Source organism: Perissodus microlepis, chromosome 12 (assembly GCF_051167445.1).
Source record: "Perissodus microlepis isolate ML-2025 ecotype Zambia chromosome 12, ASM5116744v1, whole genome shotgun sequence".
NCBI lineage: Eukaryota > Metazoa > Chordata > Actinopteri > Cichliformes > Cichlidae > Perissodus > Perissodus microlepis.
In genome coordinates, this window is record NC_140472.1 from 19,446,313 (window position 1) to 19,474,274 (window position 27,962).

The following is a 27,962-nucleotide window of genomic DNA, read 5'->3' on the forward strand; positions in this document are numbered from 1 at the left end:
GCAAGTTAACTCACTGTTTTTTGTCTGTATCATTCTCTGTGTTCTCTCCCATAGACACAGCTTTCAGAAAAAACAAAAACAAACACCTTTCATTCAAACTAATTAACCTGAACGATAAGACATGATAAGATAGTTACACATTTTTTAATACAATGATATTAAATATGAAACAATTAAAGAAACAGACAGACAACTTGAAAGGGAGAATATTATTTCTTTGGACAGTATTGCACTAATTTCCTGGTTGGAGGACAAAGCAAGCAACCCTTTAACAAACTTCCTGCTTGTGTGATTAGACGATCAGAGATAAACCATCATCCTAGGCCAACAGTCACAGGATCACACAGGCTTGCTGTATTTTTGTAGTTTCGTTCACAATTATACGAACACCTGTACACTTAACAATCTACACGTCTGACAGTGAAAGCAGAATTTGATATGAAATTACTAATATGTGAAGTGGAGAAATCATCTTTTGTCAAAAAAAGAAAAATAATCATTATCAATATTCTGTAATATTGTTTCAGTAGAAATAACGCTCCCTTGCTGGCCAGCAGGATTTAGGCTCATTTTACAGTTAAATAAGAAAATAAATACAGAATTTCAGTAAAATAATCTTTGCGGAATAGATTGTCTCCTATTTGATCATTTCTACCATACTTCATATTTATCCTTTACATATATTTTCTTCTATTGTTGCCACATAAATTACAAAATAATAACATTCTGTAGACAGTTTTCATTAATATTTCACAATACATAGCCACCGGCATTGACTGCAATACAGAACATGATCACCTACTATCTAAAATGTGAGACTTGTCTTTACACGTTATTTCCAACAAAGGTCCAATAGATTTCTTTCCCATTTTAAAACCAAAGAATTACACTTAAATACAATGAAGTGTTTCAAACAGCTCCAGATTTCAGCAAGTATAACTACTCAGCAGTTTATCACCTAACACATACACTTAAGTAATTTTTTTTTACTGCCCTTACCAAGTTTTTCTAACAACTTTCACGGCCACTATTATGACAAGGGAAGTCAAAAACAGCACTTTACGGCACAAAACCCACAGTACTGGAATGTACAGTATGTCCACAGCAGCAAACCATGCAGACAGACCCCATTCACTGCCTCAGCCACACACACACACACACACACACACACACACACACACACACACACACACACACACACACACACACACACACAGAGAGAGTTACAGCTACAGTAGTATACACTGTCCTATGCTAAGTGCTTAACAGTATAAAGTGTCTAATAGGTCACACAGTAGCAATCTAACACAACTATTTTGACTACTGTCACTGTCAGCTAATCACCTGGATCATTAAGGGTGGATCTGAGCAAGAGAGAAAACAAGCATCAAATTAAAGTGAAAGTAAAGTATCTGATAGGACCACTCCACTTCTTTAATAAAGAAAATAAATGAACAACATGATATTTCACAAAAGTGGAGCAAGTCATTTTTTGTATTATACTACCTACAGTACAATACAAGTCCCTATGGTGGCTCTACACAGTAGAGTTCCTGCTCACATTTTTATGAGATATCCAGATGAGAAATGTCTTGATTTTGGGTTTAAACACCATGCAAAAAATAAATTAAATAAAAGATCCAAACAAGTGCTTTGTTATTCATGTTGTGGGTTAATTTGCTTAAAAATTAACAGCTGTTTGCTGTGAGCAAAAGCAGTGCGGCTCATTAACTCACACCAAGCATTGTGTGTAAAAAGCAATTCATGGTGAGTCAGGTATTGCTGTAGGCGATGCCACAGTTGGTCCAGCAGTAAGTGGCCAGCAATCAATCAGCTAGCTTTTGTAAGACAGCTATGCTGTGTCAGCTGACAGCTAGCCTCCCACACCCATCACATACGCAGTGCGCGGACATGGCGGCCTATTTAAACGTCCTTACACTCGCGTTCACTCTACACTGGTGTGTGTTGTTCTGACGCCGTGGCTAGTGTCCGAGTCCCCTGAATCACAGCCTCCGCGTACTTTGGCTCTGCTCAGCTTTTATGCACCCTCGAGGGAATTTATTCCCACTGGTGGATCATTTGAAATGCTCCCTGGATATTTTGTAGTATAATGTGTGCTAGGTTAGAACCACATCACCAAGTCAAACTGTATGCTGCACATCTGATTGCAGAAACTAATAATGTGACTGTTTCCAGAGCTGGTGATGACTTTATGGATTGTTTTTGAATTAAATCTTATCTGTATGATAGGATTTGTTCTATAATGGATCCATTACTACAGCAAACATTGAGTGAATTATGTGGAATATCTGTGTCGAGTATAAGTTATAATCCTAATATCTTATATGTAGTGAGCTGACATGACTGCTAGGAACATCAAAGCACTGTCGAAAAACAGTAAAGATGGTTCCTATGAAGTATTAAGTGAGCAAAAATCCTTGAGTAGTTTCTCATGAAAGGTGTCAGCTCCCTGTGCTGACCACACCTGAGAACGGACGAAGAGAGAAGAAACACAGCAGAGAGTGAAGGGTTTACAAATAAAAGACATGCATGTGCACAGCTTACTGAAACAACCCAAGGCAAAGTAAACCTCCTGGACAAACCAGATGGCTATTCCTGAAAAGGATGGCATCGGAAACTGTAAATTTTCTCTACAGAAACTTTACAGTGAGGTGGATGCATGACTTTAAAGACACAACAGGTTTTTAATGTGAGCTGTAAACACAACCGGGCTCACACTCCTGGATCCTGTGAGTTTTTCTCTTGCTCCACAGGACCAAACAGCTGGCTGCTACTGCCCTCTGTTGGGCCTCTAATGAACTTGCAGTCTGTCTCTGCAGTGGTGCTTGGTGGAGGAGCCTTGGTGACATCAACCTCTTTCATTTTGGCCTGGTGAGGACTGCCGGAGCGGCTGCGGCTTCGGCTGCCGCTGCGATGGCCGCGGTGCTTGCCCTTACGTGGGCTAGGACTGCGGGACCTCATCTTCATGACAACAGTGCTGTCATCTTCTGAAGTGACATCAGAGCTGTCTGAAGAGCTCGTGTCATTGCCTGAGGTGGGAAGCAGGATCTGAAGACAGATGGAAAAGAGTGTAAGTAAAAGTGGAAAACGTGAAATAAAAAGAGTACAGATGCAGATGAGAACACCAAAGGAAAGAGCATTTGGCTGTTTTCACGTCAAACAAGCAGTGGGTTGCAATTACCTGAAATGGCTCTGTTACACCCACAATGCTGCTCATGTTGTTGCTATAGTAACCCAAGATAAAGTCTCCTGAGCCTTTAGGCAATTCCTCCTCAGTAAAGGTTACCTGGAAATCAGTCGATAAGACGTTCATTAAATGTGAAAGAAAATTATCCTTGTATTGAAGCCTACGTGCATCCAGATTACCTGATGTTCCTGTCGAAGAAAATCTGATTCCTCCTGCTTGGCCCACACATATCCCACATAGTCTTTGTAGTGTTTGAAACCCACCTATGGGAGAAGTCAGTAAAATCAGTAATGCACAGGATTACTTGTCATGCTCAACCTACTTGTTGTAGTATTAATTTCACATATTGGTTTGTTACCTTGAAAAGTCCAATCCAGTCCCAAGAACTGCGAGAGTAGTTGGGTGCCAGTTTGAATATCACTGTGGCATCAGCAACACTGTTCCACTCATCCTCCACTATGATTGTGACCAGGGGAAGATCCACCTTGTATGGGAACTACAAAGACACGTACCATAGTTATTTAATACCAAAGTGCTGTAAGGTTTCCACAATGTCCTAAAGGATAACGAGAGCAGAGGATCGACCTCATCTAAAATGTCAGTCATGTGCCTGTCAGCGGAGGCTAAAAACACTGCTCTGATATCCTGGACCTCCACAGCATTGCAACACAAGCCTGTTATATTTCTGTTTCTTAAGACAGATTAAACAAACAGCAGATATGGGCACTTGTGAGATGAAATTCTCCCTGTAAAAGCTCCACTTTAGCACATGTATGTATTGTGAGGAGAAATCTGTACCACCAGGATGAAAGTCTACAGAAGTACAGACAGTTCTATTTATATCACACGGAAAAGGTCAATAATGGTGTAATCGAATGGTGTAATCAAAACCTGTGTGTAACATCAGTTTAAAATAACCACCAACGGGAATCTGGTTTCTTGTGAAGTAGGATGAATTGGTTTGATTTGGTCAATGTGATTTTATAGTAAGAACTATGTTCAATGTGACAGTTTATACTTTGCTAGTAGCTATGAACACAGAGCGGTTAGCTGCTGTTAGTTTAACAGCTCTCTGGCATTTGTCTACACAAACCTGTTGAAAATAACTGTCAGAGCAGAGGAAAGCCCTGTTTAGCCCTCCAGGTGAGACAGATATATGAATTTTATTTATCAAAAATAGTACGGTATCAAAAGCCCGCTCCAAATTAATTCAGCATGTGTATATATTCTTTAAATATTTTCTTTATTTCATTGTCTGACTTTATCATAAATATGTTACATTTCTAGCCAAACTACTCTGATTAGCAATAGAATATGTATTTATTGTATTATCAACTACAGACTAATTTCAAAGATGCAAAGGCCTAATACTGCTCAAAATCATCCTCATAACGTACCCTCGGATCCTAAAACAACCATGACCTGGATGACTGAGAGCCTGCACAGACATACCCTAGTGTTTCTCACCTGAAGAGTAAAGATGGAAGAAACTGGTTTGTGGTCACTGACGGTGAATTCCATGTGACTTCGATAGTTGTGCTGCGTCACTTTGGCGCCACTCGTTAGCCCTGAAATGGAGCCACGCTTCCCTGCACCAGCAGGTGCCGTGGCTCTCAGACGCCACAGGATCCGGTCAGTCCAAGCTGGTTTACGTTTCTTCCCACTGGGAAGTTTCCAGAAACAAAAAGATGGGGCATGGCAAAAAGAAAGAAATAAATGACGCCATGTTTGAAACCACTAGATCGAGGATAAAAGATGAACTGTAAGGATTCATTTAAGCCAGCAAGAGCCTTTCAGAGGATGTGTGTTAAAGGTATCTGGTTAGTGGCCTAGAATTCATAAAAGCACCCCCGGCATCACCAACCTTGTGTCGTATGTATTTGTTCCAACATCAAACTTGTAGGTAGGAGGGAATTTCAGCGGTCCCTCCTGGAATCCCTCTAACACTGTCTCGCTGTCTTTGGCCATGTTTAGCTGTAAATCATAGTACCAATCAGAAGACGTCACATACCTTCAACAATTACTGACGCTGCTCATGGGACTAGTGTGTTTCTGTATCACCCTCTAGTGGCCACTTCCTGACTAACATCATTTCAGCTTTCGTCTCATAAAATAAAGAACTTCTCTATACAGTTTTACATTTATTTCAGGCTGAATGCACTGAAATAATAATAAGAAAAATAAATATGGATAGAATTTCAATATACACACACTCCTCAGTTGCTATGAGATGAGTACTTTTAGTGCTTCTGAGGAAGGCCACATGCAGATGAGCTGAGGTACAATAATTGCATACATATAAATGTTTGGTTTTACCTGATCCTTTTCCCATAATATTGAAAACTTGTTGTTATCAATGGCTGATTTGACCACCTGCATCTCCAGGTCATCGATGCGGAAATTAAGATCCCCGAACCAAAACACCACACTGTAAAAAAAAGGAGTCGTTTTGTGAATTCAAACAAATGTGACGCTTTAAGTTACCTCAATGACTGTGTAATTATTTCCCTCAGAAACCACGAGCATGGAAAAACAACACTAGGTTGATCTTACAGATACATACAGCATAAAGAGGGGAAAAAAATGAGGATGGAGATGAAGGTTATATTCAGAGAAAACAGTTTTCTGGGCAAGACCTAAAAATTTATGAGAGAAAAAAAAAGTGGAAATTTTTTTTTAGGTTATAAAATCATAAATTTACAAGAAAAGATTCAGAAAGATAGTTCCTAAGGTACTAGATTGCTTTACTTTGCGAGAAAATCAATATTACCACTCATCATATCACAGATGCCACAGCTTCGCACCCACAGTGGGAAACCTCATCAAATTATAGCCCACTTTGCAATCAAATTTTACAGCATAACATACTGTTACGTTGAAAAGATGGAGTTCTGGCAGTTTGCAGGTCTGGATCATTCGAGTGTATGCTAACACAATGCCACAATCTTCCCAGGAGTGGATGTCCCAGCAAACTGACCCAAACATCAGACTGTGCAACGCTCAGAGAAAATGCAGAAAACCCAAAAGCTACACCTGAGACTCTCCCAGGCCTCAGTCAACATGTTAAATGATAAATTTCTTGACAATTTCTGTAATAATTTCCTTTGGACAGACGAGACCAAAGTGCAGATGTTTGCCATTAAAGCACAGCACAGTTTTGCAATCGAACATGAACTTCTCCGTATACCAAGGTATTCTAAAGTCAAATGTGAGGCCATCTGTCTGACAGCTAAAGATTGGCCCCATTGGGTCATGAAACAGGACAATGAACTGAAGCGCAGCAATAAAATCTACTTTAATGGCCCAGTCAAAGTCCAGACTTCAACCAGATTGAAATGCTGTGAGAGGACCTTAAGAGATCTGTGCATAAATGAATGCCTGCAAACCTCAATGAACTGAAGCAACAATGTTAAGAAAACCAAACCAAAGTTCCTCCACAATGACGAGAGAGACGGATAAAGTCACACAAACAAATATGGTTTCATCTTATTCTTGCTAAAGGTAATTCTACAAGCTAGTGAATGATGTGGTGTGCTTAGTCACAGGACTGCAGAGAGTCCTGTGAAAACTTTACATACAATTGTAACCTACAATCACCACATAATCATAAGCATTTAGACTTCCAGGAGAAAATGCTGAGAATGTGTCTGCTGAGAAGAAAACATGCTGGTTTGGAGGAGGCAAGGTGCAAAAGACGCTACAATGCAACTGACAGACGCAGAGATATTTCTCGTTAGCTCATCCATAATGTTGAATCCTGCCTTTTCAAAGTCAAACTTTGGGGTTCTGCAACTGTTTCAGCCTTAATGGACCGACGTAAGAGAGCGAATAAGTAGCGTCTGACTTTTGGTCATAGCTTATACATTAACCTAAAGTTTCTGTGTTTCTGTGAACTGACATACTCATGGTCAAGAACCCCAGTGGCAGCCTGGCCCTCAAACTGCTGCTGCTGCAGGATGCTCTCAAAGTCCTCCATCCGCTGATCTGAGTTTTCCATGTGAGCCGGGAGGTGGCAGTTGAGAAAGCAGATGGTGTGACCGTACACTGACATGCGGGCACTCACTCCACCTTTATTCCCCTGTAGCAAGGAGCAAGCAGAAGAGAAGTTAAGTGGAAACAAATGAATTCAATGTATGTTATTAGTGATTAAAAAGCCAATAAAAACAGTAATTAGTATGCTACGATTTTCCACTGTATTGAATATGTGTCTCAGCCACAAACAGGAAGTTCACTCATTAAGGAATACTGAGGGACAATATCAATATTTAATGATAACAGCAGAGAGCACAAAGGTGGGGTCAAGATGAGTACACAACTTCCCACTGTTCTGACCCACAACAACACCAAAGATGGTGCGTTATAAAACCCACAGTACACGTCGATGTCATTTGAGTTTATAAAATGAGAATTTTACTTTTGAAAAAAGTGTGCGTAGAAATGCTGCAACTAACCTCCTTTCTAAATAAAACTGTGCTTGTTGACAAAACTGCTGTAAAGCAGTTGCTTTTTGGTAAAAAATATATTTTACTTTTCAAGCTTAAAACACATTAAAAAATTATTAGATTGGAATATCACCCCAGTCAGCAGTTTGCCTTTGGTTCATTTTTTTTATGCTTGACTTTTCCAAATGTTAATAACAGCTGGCTGCAAGATACCAGCATCTATCTCTTTATTTACATAAAACTGGATGAAGCCACATTTGACTAACAAAGTGCAAGAGCTGATGTGCAGATATTTGGTGTGTCCCATTTCTATATGAGGGTACGTGGGAAAGAGATACCAGCCTAAAAATAAAACCGAGATATAGTCCACTTCTCTGTAGTGCTTTGTTTTTACGTGGGAAATTTCCATAATGCAGTGCTGGTCACAACGAAATGTCAGTAGCCATCTCACCCAGTAACCCCCCAGGCCTGTACGAGTGGTCTCAGTCTGGACTCCACGCAGGAACGGCAAATGGAAATATTTGGCAAAAACCAGCAGTAACACTCCCTGCATCCGCTGGGATGTAACCTAGAGAAGAGAAAGCCATGAAGAATTAGACGGGATAACGTAAATAGACAGCAGAGTTATGAGGACATGTTTTGCATAATTCGCTAAGGAGGGCAGCTGTAAAGTTCACTTGCACATCAGGCTTACAACATGAATATAAAATCTCCTGGCATCCCTCGCACTCGTCCTCTTTTTTACCAACTTGCATTTCCATTTTGGCCTGCAGGAGCATGTGGTCTAGTTCCAAAGCTACTTCACATGAAGCCACAGGCAGCTTTTGCCACAGCATCTACACTTACTGCGGTCAAAAACCACTAAAACCTTTGATATTTGCCCCTTACCTTTCTCCAAGTCCTTCAACATCCCACCAAGCGCTTCATGATAATATGCAGGATTTGACATTAGTGCACCTCTGGTTCTATTTTTGTTCAGTACAAGACAGTGAGGAATGTTACATGCCATTTACACGAGATGTCAACCCTTCCCATGTTCATGCCTCCTCCCCGCTGCCTTCTCCAGTTGTCCACACATCCCAACCCCCATCCACAGTCTGAAGAAGCACAATCACACCCAGTCTAAATGCCCCGCGGGTGGAAATGGAGGCATACATCTCCGCGTGACAGGAGATCCTCTTGCTTGCACACTAACTGGCTGTTGCATAATGGATTCTAGTGAACCGTAAAGTGGACCAACTTCTTTTTTTTGTCATTTGTGTGAGGACACATAACGATTGGGTCTGCGTGCACTTGGGTAAAGTCTGAAGAGAGGGTACCTTGGCCTGCATACACTGTGGATGAACAGAAATTCCCATCATCATAAACAAAGAAAAACAAAACAAAAAAAAACACAGAAATCTGCTGAAGGCTGCCAAGCCACATTTTGACCAAGCACAGAAAAGACATTAAAGCCCAAAGACAAATGTGTGAGAGACAGAGACAGAGCGGGGCCATGAGTCCAGCAGCGTATGTTTGACCTTGTACAGCACAAACATGACTAAAGAAATGAGCTGTGAGTGTGATGTTATTTGGAAAAAGTTTAGTGCATTCTTTATTTTGGATTCGGGAGACAGAAACTATCTCTACTTTTAAGATTAGGCTTAAAACTTTCCTTTTTGCTAAAGCATATAGTTAGGGCTGGACCAGGTGACCCTGAATCCTCCCTTAGTTATGCTGCAATAGACGTAGGCTGCCGGGGGATTCCCAAGATGCATTGAGTTTTTCCTTTCCAGTCACCTTTCTCACTCACTATGTATTAATAGACCTCTCTGCATTGAATCATATCTGTTATTAACCTCTGTCTCTCTTCCACAGCATGTCTTTTATCCTGTCTTCCTTCTCTCACCCCAACCGGTCGCAGCAGATGGCCGCCCCTCCCTGAGCCTGGTTCTGCCGGAGGTTTCTTCCTGTTAAAAGGGAGTTTTTCCTTCCCACTGTCGCCAAAGTGCTTGCTCATAGGGGGTCATATGATTGTTGGGTTTTTCTCTGTATCTATGAAGCGCCTTGAGGCGACTTTTGTTGTGATTTGGCGCTATATAAATAAAATTGAATTGAATTGAATTTATCATCTCTAACAGAGATGGACACAGAAACACAGAAAAAGAGAAGTCTTGCACTTAGTGGATTAAACCACGTTGCATTCAGAAAGGCCAGACTGCCTTTGCTATTTAGAGCACTTAAACTGTAGCTTACTTGTACAGGAACTATGGTGAACATCAGCAGAAACCGTGCAGTGAATGGCCAGAAAAAATGTGTTGTAAGCTGCACTGCACAAGAAAAGGCTTCCTTGAACAGTCAGTTTGAACCCAACAATAAGTCACAGCGAGCAGAGTATCTCAAGGCAGAAAGTATAGATGGTGTGTCTCGTTACTACGTTTCTTTTGTCATGACTAAACATCTTCCTACTGCCACAACCGTGCATCTCACTTTACTTGTTAGCCTGACAACCCCCCGATCTGTTCACGGCATTGATTTCTACTAGAAACTCAAAAAAGGTCACATCGATGATCATTAACAAGGTTTAAACTAACGTAGCAGGACTGCGAGACAGCCCGAGGACAGCATCAGTCACACTGTCAGAGGCCCATCAACACTGACAACAACGAGATCCAAAAATAAAACAGCACCCTGGGAGACGTTTGTCTAGCTCTTTCAACTCGACAGCTGATTCACGCGGCCTGGCTCACCATGCCAACTGAGCCAAGCATTGTTGCAGACGCAGCCAGACAAACACCGACCACAGCGTTTAAACACAAAGAATACAAATGAAATCAAAAGGTCTGATTTTTTTATTTGACAATAATGTTTTTATTCCTTTAATGTCGTATTTGATTTTGAAACAATATTAAATATATACTAGAAATATGTGCATAACACTTATTCCACATAAGAATCCCCCTTTCTTGACTTTTGTTTTCCTATCAAAACAGTAGTTAACTATGATTAATCTTCACAGCATCATTACATCTCATCTATGAGCTACAATAGTAGTACATTTTATTTTGTGGTGAATACCAGGAACAGGAGTTAAAAAAAAATAAAGGTGGAAATACTGCAAAAGGGGCTTCAGGAGACTGAGGACAAGCCGCTAAATAAAGCGACCAGTGGAAATAAAAGTGGGCTGAACTTACTGAAGATCAGAGGGGATCATCCAATGACGAGCCTCTCTCTCTTTTTTTTCCTGCTGCTGGGTAATTTCTTCTCATCATCAAAGACACTATCTTTTTCATCATAAACTGTGGATTTGCATTACTCTTATGGATTTTATGGACTTTACATGGATTTTTTTCTACTTGTACTCAGACTGACTTTCCTATGTGAGCTACGCTGTCTATAAGGAGAGTCTAAAGAGTGTGCACTGGTGTGTGGGACTGTGTGTATGAGCGTACTGGAATGAAATATGATGGAAAATTAATTTAATAAAACTAATCGGTATTTTCGTAACTCCTTGTAACACATGAAACCTACTGGAGATCTTAAGATAGTATTTATCCCTATCTTCTATATTAGTACACCTACAATCGGTATATGTAGCTATAGTGATACAGAAAGACAGAGAAAGAGGGGCACAGGTCTGAAGGTTCAAAAAGGGAGACCGACAGTCAGTAAGAGCTCGACATTAGCAGCCTGGCAGACAGGATAAGATAACAGATTCGCTGACATTACACGCTTCTAGCAAATTATCACCCCATCCGTTGCTCAGGGAACAAAATGAGCTGAGAAAGTAAGAAGCGGCAAGCTCGTCAGGAATCCCACGATACATCTAAGCTGTTGAGCACTTCACCATAAGAGTGTGCATATGTGTTTACAACAGAAGCCATTACTGACCAGCACATAACCAAAGGGGCTGAGTCTCTCCATGCAGACTTCGCTCCACTGGTCTGTGAAGAGGGCGTCTTTCAGTCTTTTGTTAATCATTGAGTTTACTTCCTGCAGCCTTGAAGAAAAACAAAAAAGACACAGAGCAGGGTAAAAGGGTCAAGAGCAGACAGACAAGGAAAAGGAGCTAATGAGAGCGTGCTTTGATAATGTAATCAAAGCACTTTTGTTTTTTCCATAAGAAGAGAGAGACTTTCAAATCTGGGCCTGACTGCTCATTAGATGCATTGTCTGCAGCGCTGACGTGCATATAAACAAGCCAATCGGCTTTAATGCTGAACAAACAAGATAGTCGAGGCAAAACACTCACCCGATGATGTACATGTCTGTGTTTCCGTCACCCACATTCAGCCCGAGCAGAGAAGTGATGTCATCGGGTGGTGTGGCTGAACCCACATTCCAAGTGATGATGTGCAGCCTGTTAGAAAAGGGCGCTATATAAAAAACTCTTGCAAGCACTCATCTCCTGCTCACCTGTGTCACAACCTACAGACAAACCTACAGTGAATGCAACAGCAGATCACATCGACATGAATCCTTTCAGTCGATGTTTCACTACAATGCAAAGGTCGTCTACAAATCACTTAAACAGAACAGGCTTATTTTAGCTTCACAAAGTCACTCATTTTGATTCATACTCAGGAAAACTTTACTAAACTACTTAAAAATATTAAATTAAAATAAATGGCACTGAAAGTCAGCCGCAACAGACAAACTGATAATATTGTTTCCCAGCACCTGGGCCAGTCAAAGACATGCAGACAAAGTAAATAAAACCTAAATCACTCATATAAATGTAAATGTGAGGACATGTTTGTCTTTGTAGCTCTAATTGGCTCTTTAAAAGACTATAGAGACCTCCAGGGTAAACCCTGTCTCTCAGCCAGAGTGTACACTGGGCCAGGATCCAGTTACATGCAATACTGAGAAAATGGATTTTAATGGAGTATAACATGCCTAGATCCTAAAGTTTCTATTTTATATGCCAAACAAATCCAAGGGTGTAAGATGTGGTGAGGATACCGTCACCTCTCATAATCTGATACTATATTTTAAACATCAAAACTTTTAAGCATACCAATAAGTATGAAACCTCTTCCTAATGCAGGGGGACTAATTGCTTTTTACAGTGCTCAGCATCTAATAGTGTTATCATTAAATTAATCTTCATTGAACTTCTTATCATTAGCTTAATTTTTGTGCTTCTATAAAAAAACGATCCCCTGAGGATCCACTAATCAGTGTTACTACAACCTTGGTATTTGGTGTTACGGATCTGCTGCTATACCTCTGAAGCCACAGCAGCAGTACAACCAGCAAGTAAGAACAGCCCAGGCATCAACAACAACAATTATTGAGCCTGACACAGCAAGAAAGGTGCAGTGGGGTGGAGGTGGGTTGCCAAGGGGCTTGCAGATGCGCAGCAACTGTGACTAGGTGAAAGCAACTTCAATAACATGGTTTCTGTGAGAGTTACCAACTGGATGTGAGGATGAATTTATATATCTGACTGTGGTAATATCGTCCAGGTCATTGATTCATCAGTGTCGGTTGATACAGTTTAATTGCGAGGCTTCACCTCAGAAAATCATCCACAGCCGCTGTGGATGATTTTCTGTGGATGATGTTGTCAGGACAGACACAAAGGCCATTCAGATAAAAATATATTACCCTTAGCAGAAAGGTTTAACAGAAAGAAGTTTCACTCCATAAATGGGTTATTATGTAATTTATAAAAACATTAAATGTCTATAATGAAACTTTTCAATATTCACACAGAAACAATGATAATAGAAATACAGTGACATCATTCTGCAAAAACTTGCCACACTTTGGCCTCATGTTTACTATAATCGCAACCTTCCAGTGTCACTATCAATGAATATAAATAAATGTGATGTGTGCCACAGTTAATCTGTCTCAGCTGTCTGGGCAGGACAGGGCCTGCCGAGGCATGCTCAGACACACACACACACACACACACACAGGAAACTTGCCTGAAGTCTTCCACAGTCTGCGCCTGAGTGTCAGCTGTACCTGCCACAGAGAGAGCTCTCTGTGCATGAGGGTTCAGGTGATGAGGCACATGCCTGCTGGCAGATGGGTGGGGCACGGAGGCAGCTCTTACTGGGTGGTGGCCTGGACCTTTAGGACCAGCCTTAATGCCGGGCCCAGTATACTCTTCTGAGAGCTTGACTGCTGAAGGGTGAGAGGGTTTGGAATGACTGACCACATTGCCATCAGGGTTGCACTCCTCCTGGTTAGGCAGTGCAGTGGGTTCTGCTTTGGGCTCGGCTTTGAGTTCAGAGATATCTACAGAGCCCTCAACTCTGGCAGTCCTCTGCGGCCGCCGAGGCCTAGCAGGCACTGCGTGTTGGCCAGTGCTAGAGTCGGTGGCAGGAGCTGACGTATCTGAAGGCGTAGCTGAAGTTGCTGTTACAGCTGCTGCTTCGCTGTTTGGGTTGCCTTTTGAGGTCTGGAGCTGGGTTGGATTATCTTGGTCCATTTCTTAAGATTTCTGTGACGACAAAAACAGACTGTATCAACTCAGATGGCACACATTACGTTTGTATTTTAGAGCATATATTAGAAAATATAACGCTGTGTAATAAATGGAGCTAACAAAGCACACAGTGAACTTGTAACACTGCACAACACAACCTGTAGCCTTTTTAACAAATGACACACCAATTCAGCTGATGACTAAAAGACCGACATAAGACTGACCCAGCAGAACAACTGAGTGAGTCATTCTGGCTCCCCGCATCATGAATGTTCAATTACCTGGTTTCTTATGGCCTTGGAAACAGCTGAATGTACCGAATACAATGACGAAACAAAACTCACATAACAGAATAAAGAGCATAAAGCATAACGAGACACAAAGAGGCATGTTGTCTTACTGTGGCTACAGGATTGGAAATTTTGTGAATAAAAGCCTAGACACAGTTCATCATCCTCTCTGCTTCTACCTAAGCCCCCTGCCCGTCCTCCAGTCACCAGGGAGATACTCAGTCAGTTCATATCAGCTCAAAGCACCTGTCACACACTAACACGAGGAACCACTGCACGGTCCAGAAGAGCAAAAAGCAACAGCCCAGAATAAACCACAACAGCAACAACGCAGAGAGAGGAAGCTGCAGAGAGATAAATAACGAATTCAAATAGGCCATTTATTCACGCAACGACGTATTCAATCATTGTCCTCATCTCATTTGCGTTTCTCGACTGTGGATTGATAAAATACAAAAGCAGCACAAGCTACTGAAGTCCCATTTAAATGACAATTTTTAATCTAAGTGCAAAAAATGTGCACCATGTAAAAATCTTAGGGACAGGTCGGGGACAAGCTGGAAAAAAAGCTGATTTGGGCACAAAACGGTGACGGATCTGCGAGTCAGTGGCGTTTCAAGTGTAACATGTGTGGGGGTGGGGGTGGTGGTGGTAGTGAGGGTGAGGGTGAGGACAAACCTAACCTTCTGGGTGAAAATCACAGGAATCATTGGGGACACAGAGGCAACACAGCTCCCTCGTATTTATTCACATGACCTTGAGCAGCAGGAGGTTGTGGCTTTAACGCAGGGAGGAGGGTCACCTCTGTATTCCACATGTGCTCATTAACATGCTGGTCCTTCAGTTCACCAATAACCTGGTGCCTGACTGGGCATAAAGTATTCTTATGATCCATGTATGACATTTAGTCGGGTGGGGGAGCATGAAGGAGGAGGGTGAGTGGGCACACGTGGGAGTGGGTGGGTGCAAAACGAGCTGAGGGCAGCGGGAGGAAGAGCCAACCGAGTCAGCCCTTCATTCAGCGACAGCACCGAGTCTTTTTGCAGAATGTCTCCAAATTGATCCTCTCACACTTCCCTCTGGCACTGTGTATTTTTCCAGGCTTTAATCCCCCCTGCTCTCTTATCGTTCCATTTCTCTAATCCTTTCGCTCCCCATCTTCCCCAAATTCTGTTGTTCCGGCTTCCAACCTTTAGTGTATGGACACCGAACTGCTTAGTTTTTGGATGTAGACTACTCCCAGGCTAAAAACGTTCCATTTCTTTCCTCTCTTAACCCATCTGGAGTAAAAGGTGACCCTTGAGAGATGCTCTGTGTCGTCTTCTCTCAGCCAGCCACCTCACAGCCACTATCAACGCAAGACATCATATGCTACCGTTACAACAACCATACAGAGATTGTAATCAATGGTAAAGTATGTTCAAGTGCTCAGAGATGTGGAAAAATGAAAAATGAGAGAGATGACTGAAAATCTAGATCGAGTTCAGTTCATCTTTCTAACATTCTCATTTCCTTCTTGCATGACGGAGGAAGAGCCAAATATTTGCCTTTCTGGGAACAATTACGACAGGCTGCCAATTTTTATTCCACTCACGTTCAGAGAGGAGAGAGTGAAATGATTTGATAATAACAAATGTGTCATAGTGTTTACATGCAGCCTCTTGAGGGGGTGAGAGCTGAGAGAGCCAGGAAGGATGTGGTGTAACCCAAACAGCAGGCTCCAACCAGCCTTCTTGGCTTCTTTGGTGGGATTCACTGACTATACAGTTTTGGATGACAGTCACACACTATTTTTTCTTCTATTTCCACACACGGACTTTGATCTTTTGTAGTGGCTCTGTGATAGACTGGCAACCTGTCCAAGATGTAACTGCCTTATGACAGCTGGTATAGGCTCAAGGTCAACCATGACCCAAAACTGGATGGATGGGTGGAGGGATTTAAACCACTGGCTCTGAATTACAGTACTGACACCAGTTTTGGGATCTACCAATTAACTAACAATACACTATCATTCATACGCTTCACTATCATTATCATTATCATTTTTCAGGTTTTAAAATATTGCAGTTGAGCTATTATTTAAAATTACAGCTGAAAGAAATAGACTTAACAGCAAATGTACCAAGGTCACCTTGCTGGTACTTGATTGGACTCCTTTTGCCTTTAGAACTGCATTAATTATTTGTTGCACAGATTTAACAAGGTCCTGGAAAAATTCCAGGACCTGAGTTCAATTCCACCATCAGGTGGAATTTCTGTGTGGAGTTTGCATGTTCCCACAGTCCAAAGACATGCAGTTAGTGGAGATAGGTTAACTGGAAACACACAACCGTGGAGGTGAGCATGAATGGTTGTCTCTGTCCTGCGACCTGTCCAGGGTGTACCCTGCCTCTCGCCCTAAGACAGCTAGGATAGGCTCCATTGCAACCCTGAAAAGGGTAAGTAGAAGTGAATGGATGGATTTTGATCCATTTTGACAAGACAGCATCACATTGTTCCTGCACATTCGTCAGCTGCACGTCCATGATGTTCCACCACATCCTAAAGGTGCTCTATTGGATCTGGTGACTATGGAGACTATTTGAGTGCAATGAACTAATCATGTTCAAAAAATAGTTTGCGCTTTGTGACATGGTGCACTATCCTGCTGGAAGCAGCCATTAGAAGATGGGTACACTTTGGTCATAAAGGGATGAGCATGGTCAGCAATAATACTCAGGCAGGCTGTGGCGTTTAAACAATACTCTGTTGATACTAAAGGGCACAAATTGTGCCAAAAAAATGTCCCCCCACACTATGCCACTACCGGTAGCCTGAACCACTGACAACAGGCAGGATGGATCCATGATTTCATGTAGTTTACACCAAATTCTGGCCCTACCATCTGAATGTTGAAGCACAAATCAAGACTCAACAGACCAGGCAATGTCTTTCCGATCTTCTGTTGTCCAATTTTGTGAATTGTAGCCTCAGTTTCCTGTTCTCAGCAGGAGTGGCACCAGGAGTGGTTTTCTACTGCTGTAGCCCATCAGCTTCAATGTTTGATGTATATTCAGAGATGTTTTTCTGCATACCTTGGTTATGAGGAGTGGACACTTGAGTTATTGGTACCTTGCTATCACCTCAAAGTAATCAGGTCGTTCTCCTCTGACATCTGATATCTACAAGGTACTTTTACCCAGAGAACCTCCAATCACTGAATATTTTCCCTTTTTTTAGACCAGTCTCTGTAAACCTGAGTGATAGTTGAGTGTGAAAACCCCAGCAGACCAGCAGTTTTTGAAATACCGAGACCAGCCCAGCAGCAAACACGACACATTCAAAGTTACTTAAATCATCTTCCTTCCCCATTCTGATTCTTGGTTTGGACTTCAGCAGGTCATCTTGACATAACCAAATGCCCTGAGTTCCTGTCATGTGATTTGCTGATTAGATGTTTGCTTTTATATGAATAGGTGTATCTAATATAATGACCAGTGAATGTGGAAAACCTCAGGCTCTATGGACAAGAGTCATTTGGGAGAATTTTGAAAGTTTCCTAATTGCTTCTCTTCTAAATTTAATCTGAGGTAACCACACAGCCCCACTGACATTACTGTGTGCACGATCTGATATCCACTTGTTGGTGTTGTTCCCACATCATCATAATTATTGTTGATCCAGGTTCAACATTGTAAGTGACCAATCACTTTGGTGTGATGTCATAGTTGTGCAACTACAAAAAAATGCCTTAAAAAAAACTACTTCACTTGTAAGATCTCTACTAGATCCAGCATTTTGAATTCTTTGCCCTTAAGAAGCATTTTGAGGATATCAGATTGTCATTAGTGTAGCCTCTTCATTTACTGTGCCCAGCTTGCACGCAGTCTAATAAAAATGGTTCTGGTGTGTTTACATTACAGACACATTCCCCCATACAAGCACCTCCAGGCTTAAAGACTTTAATTAGTTTTCTGAATTGTTTTGCCTTGCTGACCATCAAAGCCCCCCGACTACACCACAAGTTCATTAACGTCTGTTCAGCTGACCCTCATTCATTTGACAAAAGCCACTGCGGCGAGTCATGGAATACTGACACAGGTAAGTCCAACTACCAAGGGAATCATTTAGAGCATGGCTTAATTAAAAAAATATCTATATTTTGGATCAAATGGAGAAGGAATTAAATATATTGAAATGCCAATGTTTTATCCTATTCCTTGTTCACACACAGATTCCAGCTGACATGCCAGTCACATTTTGCCCTCTTTAGTGTTGAATGCTGGAGTTACAGCCAAGCAGTGCATTGGTGTTGAGAGCCTCCAGAGCCATATGCCCCTGTGACAGGGATACTAATGATGACCCGTACTGAAACGACACCGGCAGCTGCTGCCACAGCTGTAAATGGCTCCTCCAGGTCCTAATGCCACTGAGTATCGCTCCTCTGTATCCAAGGGGCTGCATCTTTCTGATCAGGTCATAGCCAGGGCTGCAGGATGTCACAATGATTTCTCCTACAGTCTAACACTTAAGACACGTGCTGACAACACACAGTGCGCTGTCTGCACTGCAAAACTATGTTGTGAGTTGCAATTTCCAGTTCTGTCCATTACCAATTATAGAAATCAGTCGAATGGAAAGATTCACTTCCTAAAGCTTTCTGCTTCGAAGACTCTCCATAGGGAACATTGGTCACGATGTTGCAAAAGCAGCATCTTATATAGCGAGTAATCTTCATGCATATGTTTGTTGCACACTGTCAAGTAATTGAGATGAATGTAGCTAAAGGAATGTGAAACAGCTTCCGACCGTGTGGACTAATGTCTGCATTTGCAAGATAGCAAAAGGATCTCTCACAGAGACGTTGGTTCATTACTCACAGTTTTCCTTCCTGAGCAGTATTTAAATACAAGCCAAAGGAACTGATTTAAATCACAAAATTCTGCAACTGCATCTTCGCATCATCGCTGTAATCATTCTTGTATACACTGACAAAAGCGTTGAGTAATAATCAGTCCTTTGAGCTGACATTACACACACTGTTTTGAAATCCGGAGTGGAGACATTCTATCATGACCCCCCACCCCCCCATAACTCCTATTACATGTAAGGGATTAAGTAACTGAATGGTTTACCTCATAATGCTACATTTATAACAAGAGTCAGTTAAATGACACACACACATTGTGTAATATGCAAACATCCCTAACAAGCCAACAGTGCTTTTCATTCATCTGATATCTTGTATGTAAACATTAGAATCTTGCATGTAAGCCTGCTGTAAATATTCACATTTCCTGTGCCACAGATGGCTGTGACACCTCGGCTGGAACACGAACAGCAGCCGAGTACTTGGCCTAATTACACTCTTCCTTCAAGGACAGTTTCTAAGGCTGGAAAAGAGAATGAAGGTCAGTTTTAACAGTGCTGTGTTGTGCATCACATCTGAGTTGAGACACTAAGTCTGCATGTGTTTGTGAGCCATTATGTATGAGATGAGGGTGGAAAAGATGACAACCAGCCTGTGGGCATGCGTGTGTAAAGCGATGCAAAAGGTGGAAAGACAGTTTTTAATTTTTATTTTTTTTGTTAATGTCTTATCATACTTTCATATTATAAACAAATGATGTAGCGCGCACGTGTACGCACACATCCACGGCAACGAAGTCAGGTTTCTGGAATTTTTCTGCAGCTGCTCTTAAGGCGTAACAGCAATTAACACTTCCTGTGTCGGTAACACAAGCGTCTCTATATATATTCTGTTTTAAGGAAAGCTGAAAGTTGTGTAACAGAAGCATATCGTTGTAATGCCGCAAATGCTCCTAATAGGGTTCAATCAAGAACATAACGCATGCGTGTCTCATTAATTATCACCTTTACCTGTTTGCGATCGTCTGCGCGGAGAATTTTTAAGAGCTGGGGTTCTGCAGAGTCAGTCTGTCTGTCTGTCCGGAGCGCCGATGGAAGATGGGAATTTACAGGAAATTATAGAAAGAAAAAATTGGGAAAAAAGAAACGCGCTCAACTTTTATTTCCAGTCGCCTCTCTGATGAAACCATCGGCATCTCAAGCGCTTTTCTCGCCTTCCTTCCTTCCTTCCTCAGCGGGAGGTAGGAGAGAGGAGGAGCTGGTGGGTTTAGCCAGGCAGGCTACATGCCTCAGAAACACATTCCCCCTTCTCGTGTTTAAAGACACAGGCTGCAGCAGCACGTCCGTGCCCCGTGCCCTTCAAATTACAGAAGACGTCCCGGACGGTATGAGAGAGAGCGCGAACGACCAAGAGCGCTTCCGTAAACGAGCAGCCGCTGTCTGCCAATGTTGGCGGACGATTACTGTGCGGAGTGAGTCAGTCTGCCAGAACTGCGACTACCAGAAAGGACACTGGGCAATTAGGCTGCAACTACAAACATGGCTTCCGCGCGGATGTACACTGTTTGCCACGAGAACACACTAAATGATGCACAATGTCAGGGTGCAAGGTTTTTTTTTTTTAAAAAGAAAGAAAAGACAAGAAAAGAAAGATGGAAAACGTACATTAGGAACGTCAGATCTATGTATTCTCACTCTATGATGGCGCACTCCTGCTGTCTGGTGGTTACTGTGTTGAAGAGCGTGGGAGAAAATTAGCGAGGCTTGTATGCCTTTAACTTTCAATCAAATAGCAGTGACTGAGTCATTTTAATGCTCTTTATAGTAACAGCTGAACAAACCCCCAGATGTGCTTCTTTCTGTTTGTGGATTTAGGATTTGGCACAGCCCCCAAGCGCAACAGCGTCATTGCCGGTCAACAGTGGTAGCGCCTATGCTTTGGTGACACTAAGAAAAAGGCAGGGCGGACAGGATTAGAAATAAGTACATCAGAGGGACAGCTCAGGCTGAGGTTTGGAGACACAGTTCAAGAGGCGAGGCTGAGATGACGTGGACATGTGCAGAGGAGGTATAGTGGATACTGGACACAATTATGCTGAATATGAAGCTGTCAGGCAGGAGGAAAAGAGAAAGACCTCGGAGAGAGCTCATGGATGTAGTGAAGGAGCACATGCCACAAAGGACACAGGTGTGACAAAGGAGGATGCTAGGGATAGGGTGAGATGGTGGTGACCCCTAAACTCTGTTGCAGGGCATATTATTTAAACCAATTTTTGACAGTCCTCAGATCTCATCTCACTGCTTAGAGACACTAGCTGGAGTTCCATAAATTGCTGCACTGTTCTTCCTCCTCTTAGATGTCTTTTTACAGTGTCCATTAACAACAAAAGGCAATAAATGGCCTTCTACGGCTCCTCAGTGGTGAACATGCTCTCCTACTGCCTGGGTGTTGGGTACGCAGGGGCCACAACTGAGAACAGGAAGGCTGTGCAGAGGGAAATTAACACCAACCAAAAAATCCTTGGCTGCTCTCTGCCACCCCTGGAGGCGATCGCCAGATCTTCCTATCTCAGAAAAACCAGGTCCCACGCCTTCACACTCATAAACAGCTTCTTCCCCTGGGCCACTCAGACTGTCAATAAACACTATGCCCCCCACACCCCACCTCTGCCCACCCTCATCACCAACCTGAGCCATGGTCTGAGAAACCCTCATCACTCAGGCCACTCACACATGGACTCTACTCAGACCAAGTCTTATCTCTGCACTGCTTCCAAGCAACTATTGTTCTCTAATGTGTGCCTTTGTCTTATTGTTGTGTATATTCCTCTTGGTTGTATATATTTCTCCTGTTTGCTGTTTATTCCTGCCATCTACCATTTATATTTTATTCCGGTACAGCATGTACAATGACACAAAAGGACTATACTATTCTAAATAATTTAATTAGGGCAGGTTTCTTAAGTTTCCTTTCTTACTTTTGATTGATGGGTGGGGGCTTTATTATAATAAAACAGGGGAGAAAAGAATGAAAAGCAGGAAGAAAGACAATCAGTAAATAGCCTCAGGCCAGATTCTAACCCAGCATTACCCTAAGATTTAGCCTCCCGTCAGACCACAATAGTTTTATTCCATTTCATTCCAATTAGTTTTAAGTCATATGGGTCACCTGCTTTGCCTGATGAACTAAACCATCACCCAGTGTTGCACATTTGTACCTTATGTCACTTATTAAACATGTAATATACTCACTCCCTAGTTATGGGTCAATGATACAGTGATAATGATGCATCTTTGTGTAAAGTTTTTTCATTACTTCTAATTATTGTTATTGTATTTACTGCATATAAATATGTCAAAATAAAGACTTGGAACTAGTGCACTCGCTGCCATAAATACCGGTTTATTCAAAGAGGGGGGAAAAGTAATTAATTCTACGTTAGCCTGTGGAAACACCTGAGGGTACCTCATGAGTCTCACTGGTACTTAAAAATGCATGAGTCAAAAACTGAGTGTGTGTTTATGTCTGTGCTGTTTAGGGCCAAGACTTGTTGGGAAAAGCCGTGCACTGTGGTTAGCTTGAAGCTGCTAACAGTACCTACACTAGACCTTCATAACATTACCTGTAACCAACAGTTAATTATTTATCTTAACTTAATGCATGAACATTGATGCATTTTCACATTACTACAGAAAAAATATATATAACATAGCATACACAATCCTTAGTCTAGGACACTCCTTATTCTCAAGAATTCTGCTCAATGTTTACAAGCTGCTACACTGGTCACTTTAAATCACTTAAAGGTCACTTTAAATAATTCAAACTATAAATTTTAAATTGTTATTGATACTTTTACCTCCTAGTCTTAAAGTGTATATTTATTTTCTTACCCTTCTTATATTTATTGTTTGTTTTTCTTTTGCACTGATGTAACCGGACCCTCGTTGTCTCATCTCTCTATATGCGGTACTGTATATAGGGGAAATGACAATAAAGTTTACTTTGACTTCTGATTCAGGACTGTCCCCAGAAATGCTGGTCCAAGCATGAAGGGGCACACAGGCTGTGTCCCAATTCAGGGTCTGCACGCTTGAAGTACGCATTTTAAGTGCGATTACGTCACCGCCACGCGACGACGGCTGTCCCAATTCGAAGTGTACGGCTGTATCCCAATTCAGGGTCTGCAGCCTTAAAGTACGCAGCCTTAACGGTCCACAAGGGCCGAGTACTCAAAGACCGCTAAGGCCGGAAGTGCGAGGCTTGTGAAATGGGACGGTCTAGCCTCCGTCGCGCTGCCCAGGTTGCCTAGCAACCATGATACTAACAGCTGGAAACGTTTCATACAGCTTTGTTTGACAGAAATGAAGGAGAAAATCTTTTGTTCATTTGTTTGTTTGTTTCTACATGAGCTTTGATCATTCTCTGTAAGATTAAGGTCAGCTATTGAACGGCATATATTTTAAAGGCTTTAAAACCAAGTTTGTACAAACGTCACTAACGTCACATAACTTTGCCGACATGTGGCCAACAGTAATGTTTTAATGTTCTTCGTTATTAAACATTTGCACATAAATAAGTGACATAATATTCAGTACTTACTTAAAGTTTACTCTTCGGGCGCCCCTCATCCGCTGTTTTTTTTTCGGCAAAATTATCCACACCCACCGCGTCGCTATGCATTCTGGGATATGTGGGGCCACGAAGTCTACACCGCCACATCCTTAAAATTCAGGGAAATGAAGGACGCATTTGAGGGCCGCATTTCGAGCAGCCTTCGGACAGCCTTTGTCGCGTCGCTGTGACGTAATCGGCCTTAAAATGCGGCCTTTAAGGCTGCAGACCCTGAATTGACTATGTGCACGTTAGCATATGCTACTTCCGGTGCGGAAACTCCTGTGGGGAGCTTTGTTTCCGGTGTCCTATTCGGGCCTGGTTTACGGTCCAAAACAAGTTAAGCAAATGAATGAATCAAGCGGCGATTTACATTTCTATAGATGTCTTGGGCATTTACCCAATATATCTGTAAATGATGTTCATTGACTTGTCGATATTTTTCCCCCGCGCCTCAGAGCAAAAGAGAAAAGGGATTCAAATGTTATATTTCTCAGCTGTCCCTTGTTTATCGCGGGTGTTATGTTCTAAAAATAACCAGCGATAGGTGAAATCAAGTAGCCAATTTTATTTTTTGACGGTGCAAAACGTTTCGTGGACATACAGTACTGCACTTCAGAGTCACACTGCTAGCGATTGATGCAGCGATTCTGTACTGTACAGGAGAGACGTCATGGAGGAGATCGTCTGCAGCGATCAGGACGCAGGACACAATGTGACGTAAAAAAAAGCATGCAAACTTGCACTAAAAAATCCGCGAAACAGCGAGGTGAAAGGTGAACCGCGTTATTAGCGAGGGACCGCTGTAATTTTGAAGGTAAGTCACAACATACCCTTCGTAAATACTAATGTATAGAAACTGTTACCAGCAATCATTCATTTTTTGTGTGGCTTTTTTCACGGTTTGTTAACATGCTGTGTAGGTGTGTACTTGACTAGCTGATATCGACATAACAGGGGAAACATCTGGTTTGACTACTCTTCACCTGTAGTTTGAATGCTGAACATTTGCCTGTTTAAATCATAATAACTGTCACTATACAGAGATGTGCTTCTGAATGTGGACGATGTGTCTTCTGCATGCAGTAATGCAGTTCTGCTTGTGTTGAGTGATGTAAACAACTGATCGATCTAAACGCTTTAAACGTCAAAATTGATCATTAGATTTTTTTATGACACAACAGCGGTGAGTGTTCCCACCTTCTGCTCTTTGTAACATAACGCAATCTTTCCGTTTTCGAGTTTTGGACATGATTTTGGAGTATATCTTCGCAGTAGCGATTGACCGCAAAGTAAAGCTACCGGAAATGCACAACCCCACATCCGGTCTCAAACCAGGAAGTTAGCATTGTCTCGTGCACATAGTCATTAGGGATACAGCCTACTTCAAATGCATACTCCAAATGCGCCGTAGATTTCCCCAAATATCAAGCGTGGTCCGGTGCACGCTTCGTGGTCCCATATATCTCACAATTCATAGCGCTGCGGTGGGTGTGGATAATTTTGCTGCAAAATATGGCAGAAGGCAGAAGGGAGCGGCCGAGAATGTGATGATTCTATGGATAATTACAGTCAGTCATATATCCACAAACACAACAAGCTGAAAGTCAGTGATGCTGCTCGGTTTGCAGTCCTGAATATTATGGCACAAGCAGGATTCACTGCACTGTTAATGTTCGCTATGTTATATTGCTGCCTCTGTTCAGTGGTGTCCAGCCAAACGGACTTTAACGTGTGTTTGAACGAGCTGACGGTTCACTCGTTAAGCTGAAAGAAAGATGCTTTAATCACAGGAGTCACACATGTGTCCACTGTACCATCTGTTTAGCACTCGTAATAACACAAACACTAAATCCTCCTTCTCTTGTGCTGTTTTGTAGCAGTGTATACACCTGAGACTGTCACCTGTCTGTCTGTCCTGCACTCTCCCTTTTTTTCTTTCTCTCTGATTGTGGAATAAAAGTATGAACATGTATTTATAAGTTACACATGTGTTTGAATCCTGCAGCTTATCACACATTTGATTTCCATGTGTGACAACTGCAAGTGTCCAGAGTGAGGACGGACTGAGGGACCCACTGCTGCACATCATCTGTGAGGCTTTGCACCCCTGATGAGCCACCAGGACAAACTCAGCAGTGTGTGAGGAAGAGGAGGAGGAAGAGCCAGCAGCAGCTGACAGATGGAGAGAATAGACAGACTGTTCCCTGTTTGTGAAGGACTGCTAGGAAAGTTTAGAATAACTAATTGTCTGTCCTGAATCAGTCTTATTAGGTAATGTTCAAATAATTTTATCATTCCAGTGTTTTCAGTGTGGGAGAAAGTACTCAGGGCCTTCAAGTTACACACTATGAAAGACAGCAACAAGTTTAATGTCCAGAAACCTAAAGTGTGTATCAGCAGCAGAATGGAGCTAAAAATAAATGTTTGTTTCAGTTCGATGAAGCTTTGAGTATTTTGGATTAGTAGTCCTGCTGTGTTTGTTGCATCATATTGCTGTAATTGTTTATATGCTTTATATATTCTGAGGTTAGTTGATCTATAGTGTTACATCATATTCTATAAGGATGTTATGTGTTTGTATACTTTCTGCCCAGTTTGACCCATTTAACAGAAGTCAGCCTGTTTAAGGCTCTGATACCTATTCTGTATGACTTAAAGCAGTTATGACATGGTCTTATTTTTCACAGCTCGTACATTTTCTTTTTATACATATATGTAAGCACTGAGCCAAATGTAATGATGCCAACGTATTAAACGAACAATATTTCTCTTATATATAATACATCTGTATATACACTGTCAAAGATACTTGTCTTTGACTGAAGATTTAAGGTGATAGGAAATATAAATAACTGCAACTTGAATCTTTGACCCAGAGTTCAAACTCACTGCTGTAATATATCCTGTAATATATATATATATATATATATATATATATATATATTATATTATATTATATTATATTTACATTACCACAGTGAGATGAATTTAGTCTCATGAACAACATTAGCTAATTGTTATTTACTAACTAATCTTGAAATGACTGTTCAGTACAGAAATGAAGCCCAACAATCATGTTTTACAGTCCCATGGTCTCAGCCTCAGATACTCAACTAATCAAAGTGATGTCATGACAAAAATGAATGACCAACAAAACATTTTTTCTCCTTCATTTCTGTCAAACAAAGCTGAATATAACGTTTCTCGCGGTTAGTATCATGGTTGCTAGGCAACCTGAACAGCGCGACGGAGGCTAGACCGTCCCATTTCACAGGCCTCTCACTTCCGCACTTCTCGTATTTATAGTACGCACCGTACGTAGTACGCGTAGTGCGCGTACTTCAAGCGTGCAGACCCTGAATTGGGACACAGCCACAGTGACATGGCCTACCTTGCACTCAAGTACTTGGCAGCACCTGCCACATCCATACCATGCGAGAGGTTATTTTAACTCTCTGGACATGTTGTTCAGAAGAAGGGAGCTGCCCTGTCATCTGAAAATGTCATAATGCTTGTCTGTTTGAGCAACTGGTTCAGTGCAAAGAAACAAAAGTAGTAGGGACAACCCATGTGTTGGGAAGCATTCATGTAACAAAGTGTTTTGCAGGTTACCTCTGTGGTGGCCATCTTGTTTTCCCAGTAAAGAGGAGGCCTTCTTCTTCTTCTTTCTTACGTTTGTATTGGCGGTTGGCAAACAACTGAAAGGTGCATTACCGCCACCAACTGGTATGGTATGGTCTGGAACGACGCTAAAAAAAAAAACAAAAAAACAAAAAAAACCAATTAAAAATAAATAAATAAAAAAATTCCTCAAATCCTTCCAAACAGGTTCCCCTCTTTTAAAAACTGAAATAAGGCCTGATAACTTTAACTTCCCGATTCCTTTCGCAACAAATCAACAAGATCCAGTTCGATTTTTAGGTTACTGAGTTTTTGAATCAATTGTCTCCTCTCAACCTGATACCTCTGACACTGCAACATGACATGTTCTATAGTTTCCTCTACCCCACAGTAATCACATTTTCCGGTACTATGTTTCCTTATCATGAATAATGTATTATTCAAGCCAGTATGTCCAAATCTCAGTCTGGATATGATCACCTCCTCCCTCCTAGTCCGTCCTGCGTTT

General features: G+C 41.8%; 1 protein-coding gene across 2 annotated transcripts; it reads right to left on the minus strand.

The window, feature by feature from the left end:
- Positions 1-125: 125 nt before the first annotated feature.
- inpp5jb (inositol polyphosphate-5-phosphatase Jb) lies at positions 126-27,558 on the minus strand. Of its 2 annotated transcripts, none has more exons than XM_084946259.1 (13): positions 27,446-27,558; positions 13,569-14,089; positions 11,882-11,989; positions 11,521-11,629; positions 8,102-8,218; positions 7,111-7,286; positions 5,525-5,636; positions 5,073-5,182; positions 4,676-4,871; positions 3,567-3,704; positions 3,388-3,471; positions 3,203-3,307; positions 126-3,069 (listed from the first exon to the last, which is right to left on the minus strand). In XM_084946259.1, exons 2-13 carry the CDS (start codon positions 14,075-14,077, stop codon positions 2,734-2,736), a joined length of 2,100 nt encoding a protein of 699 aa, XP_084802385.1. In that variant the 5' UTR covers positions 14,078-14,089; positions 27,446-27,558; the 3' UTR covers positions 126-2,733. The 2 variants fall into 2 exon arrangements, with proteins under 2 accessions (XP_084802385.1, XP_084802384.1); XM_084946258.1 differs by lacking the exon at positions 27,446-27,558 and adding an exon at positions 20,227-20,762.
- Between the last annotated feature and the right edge of the window lie 404 nt (positions 27,559-27,962).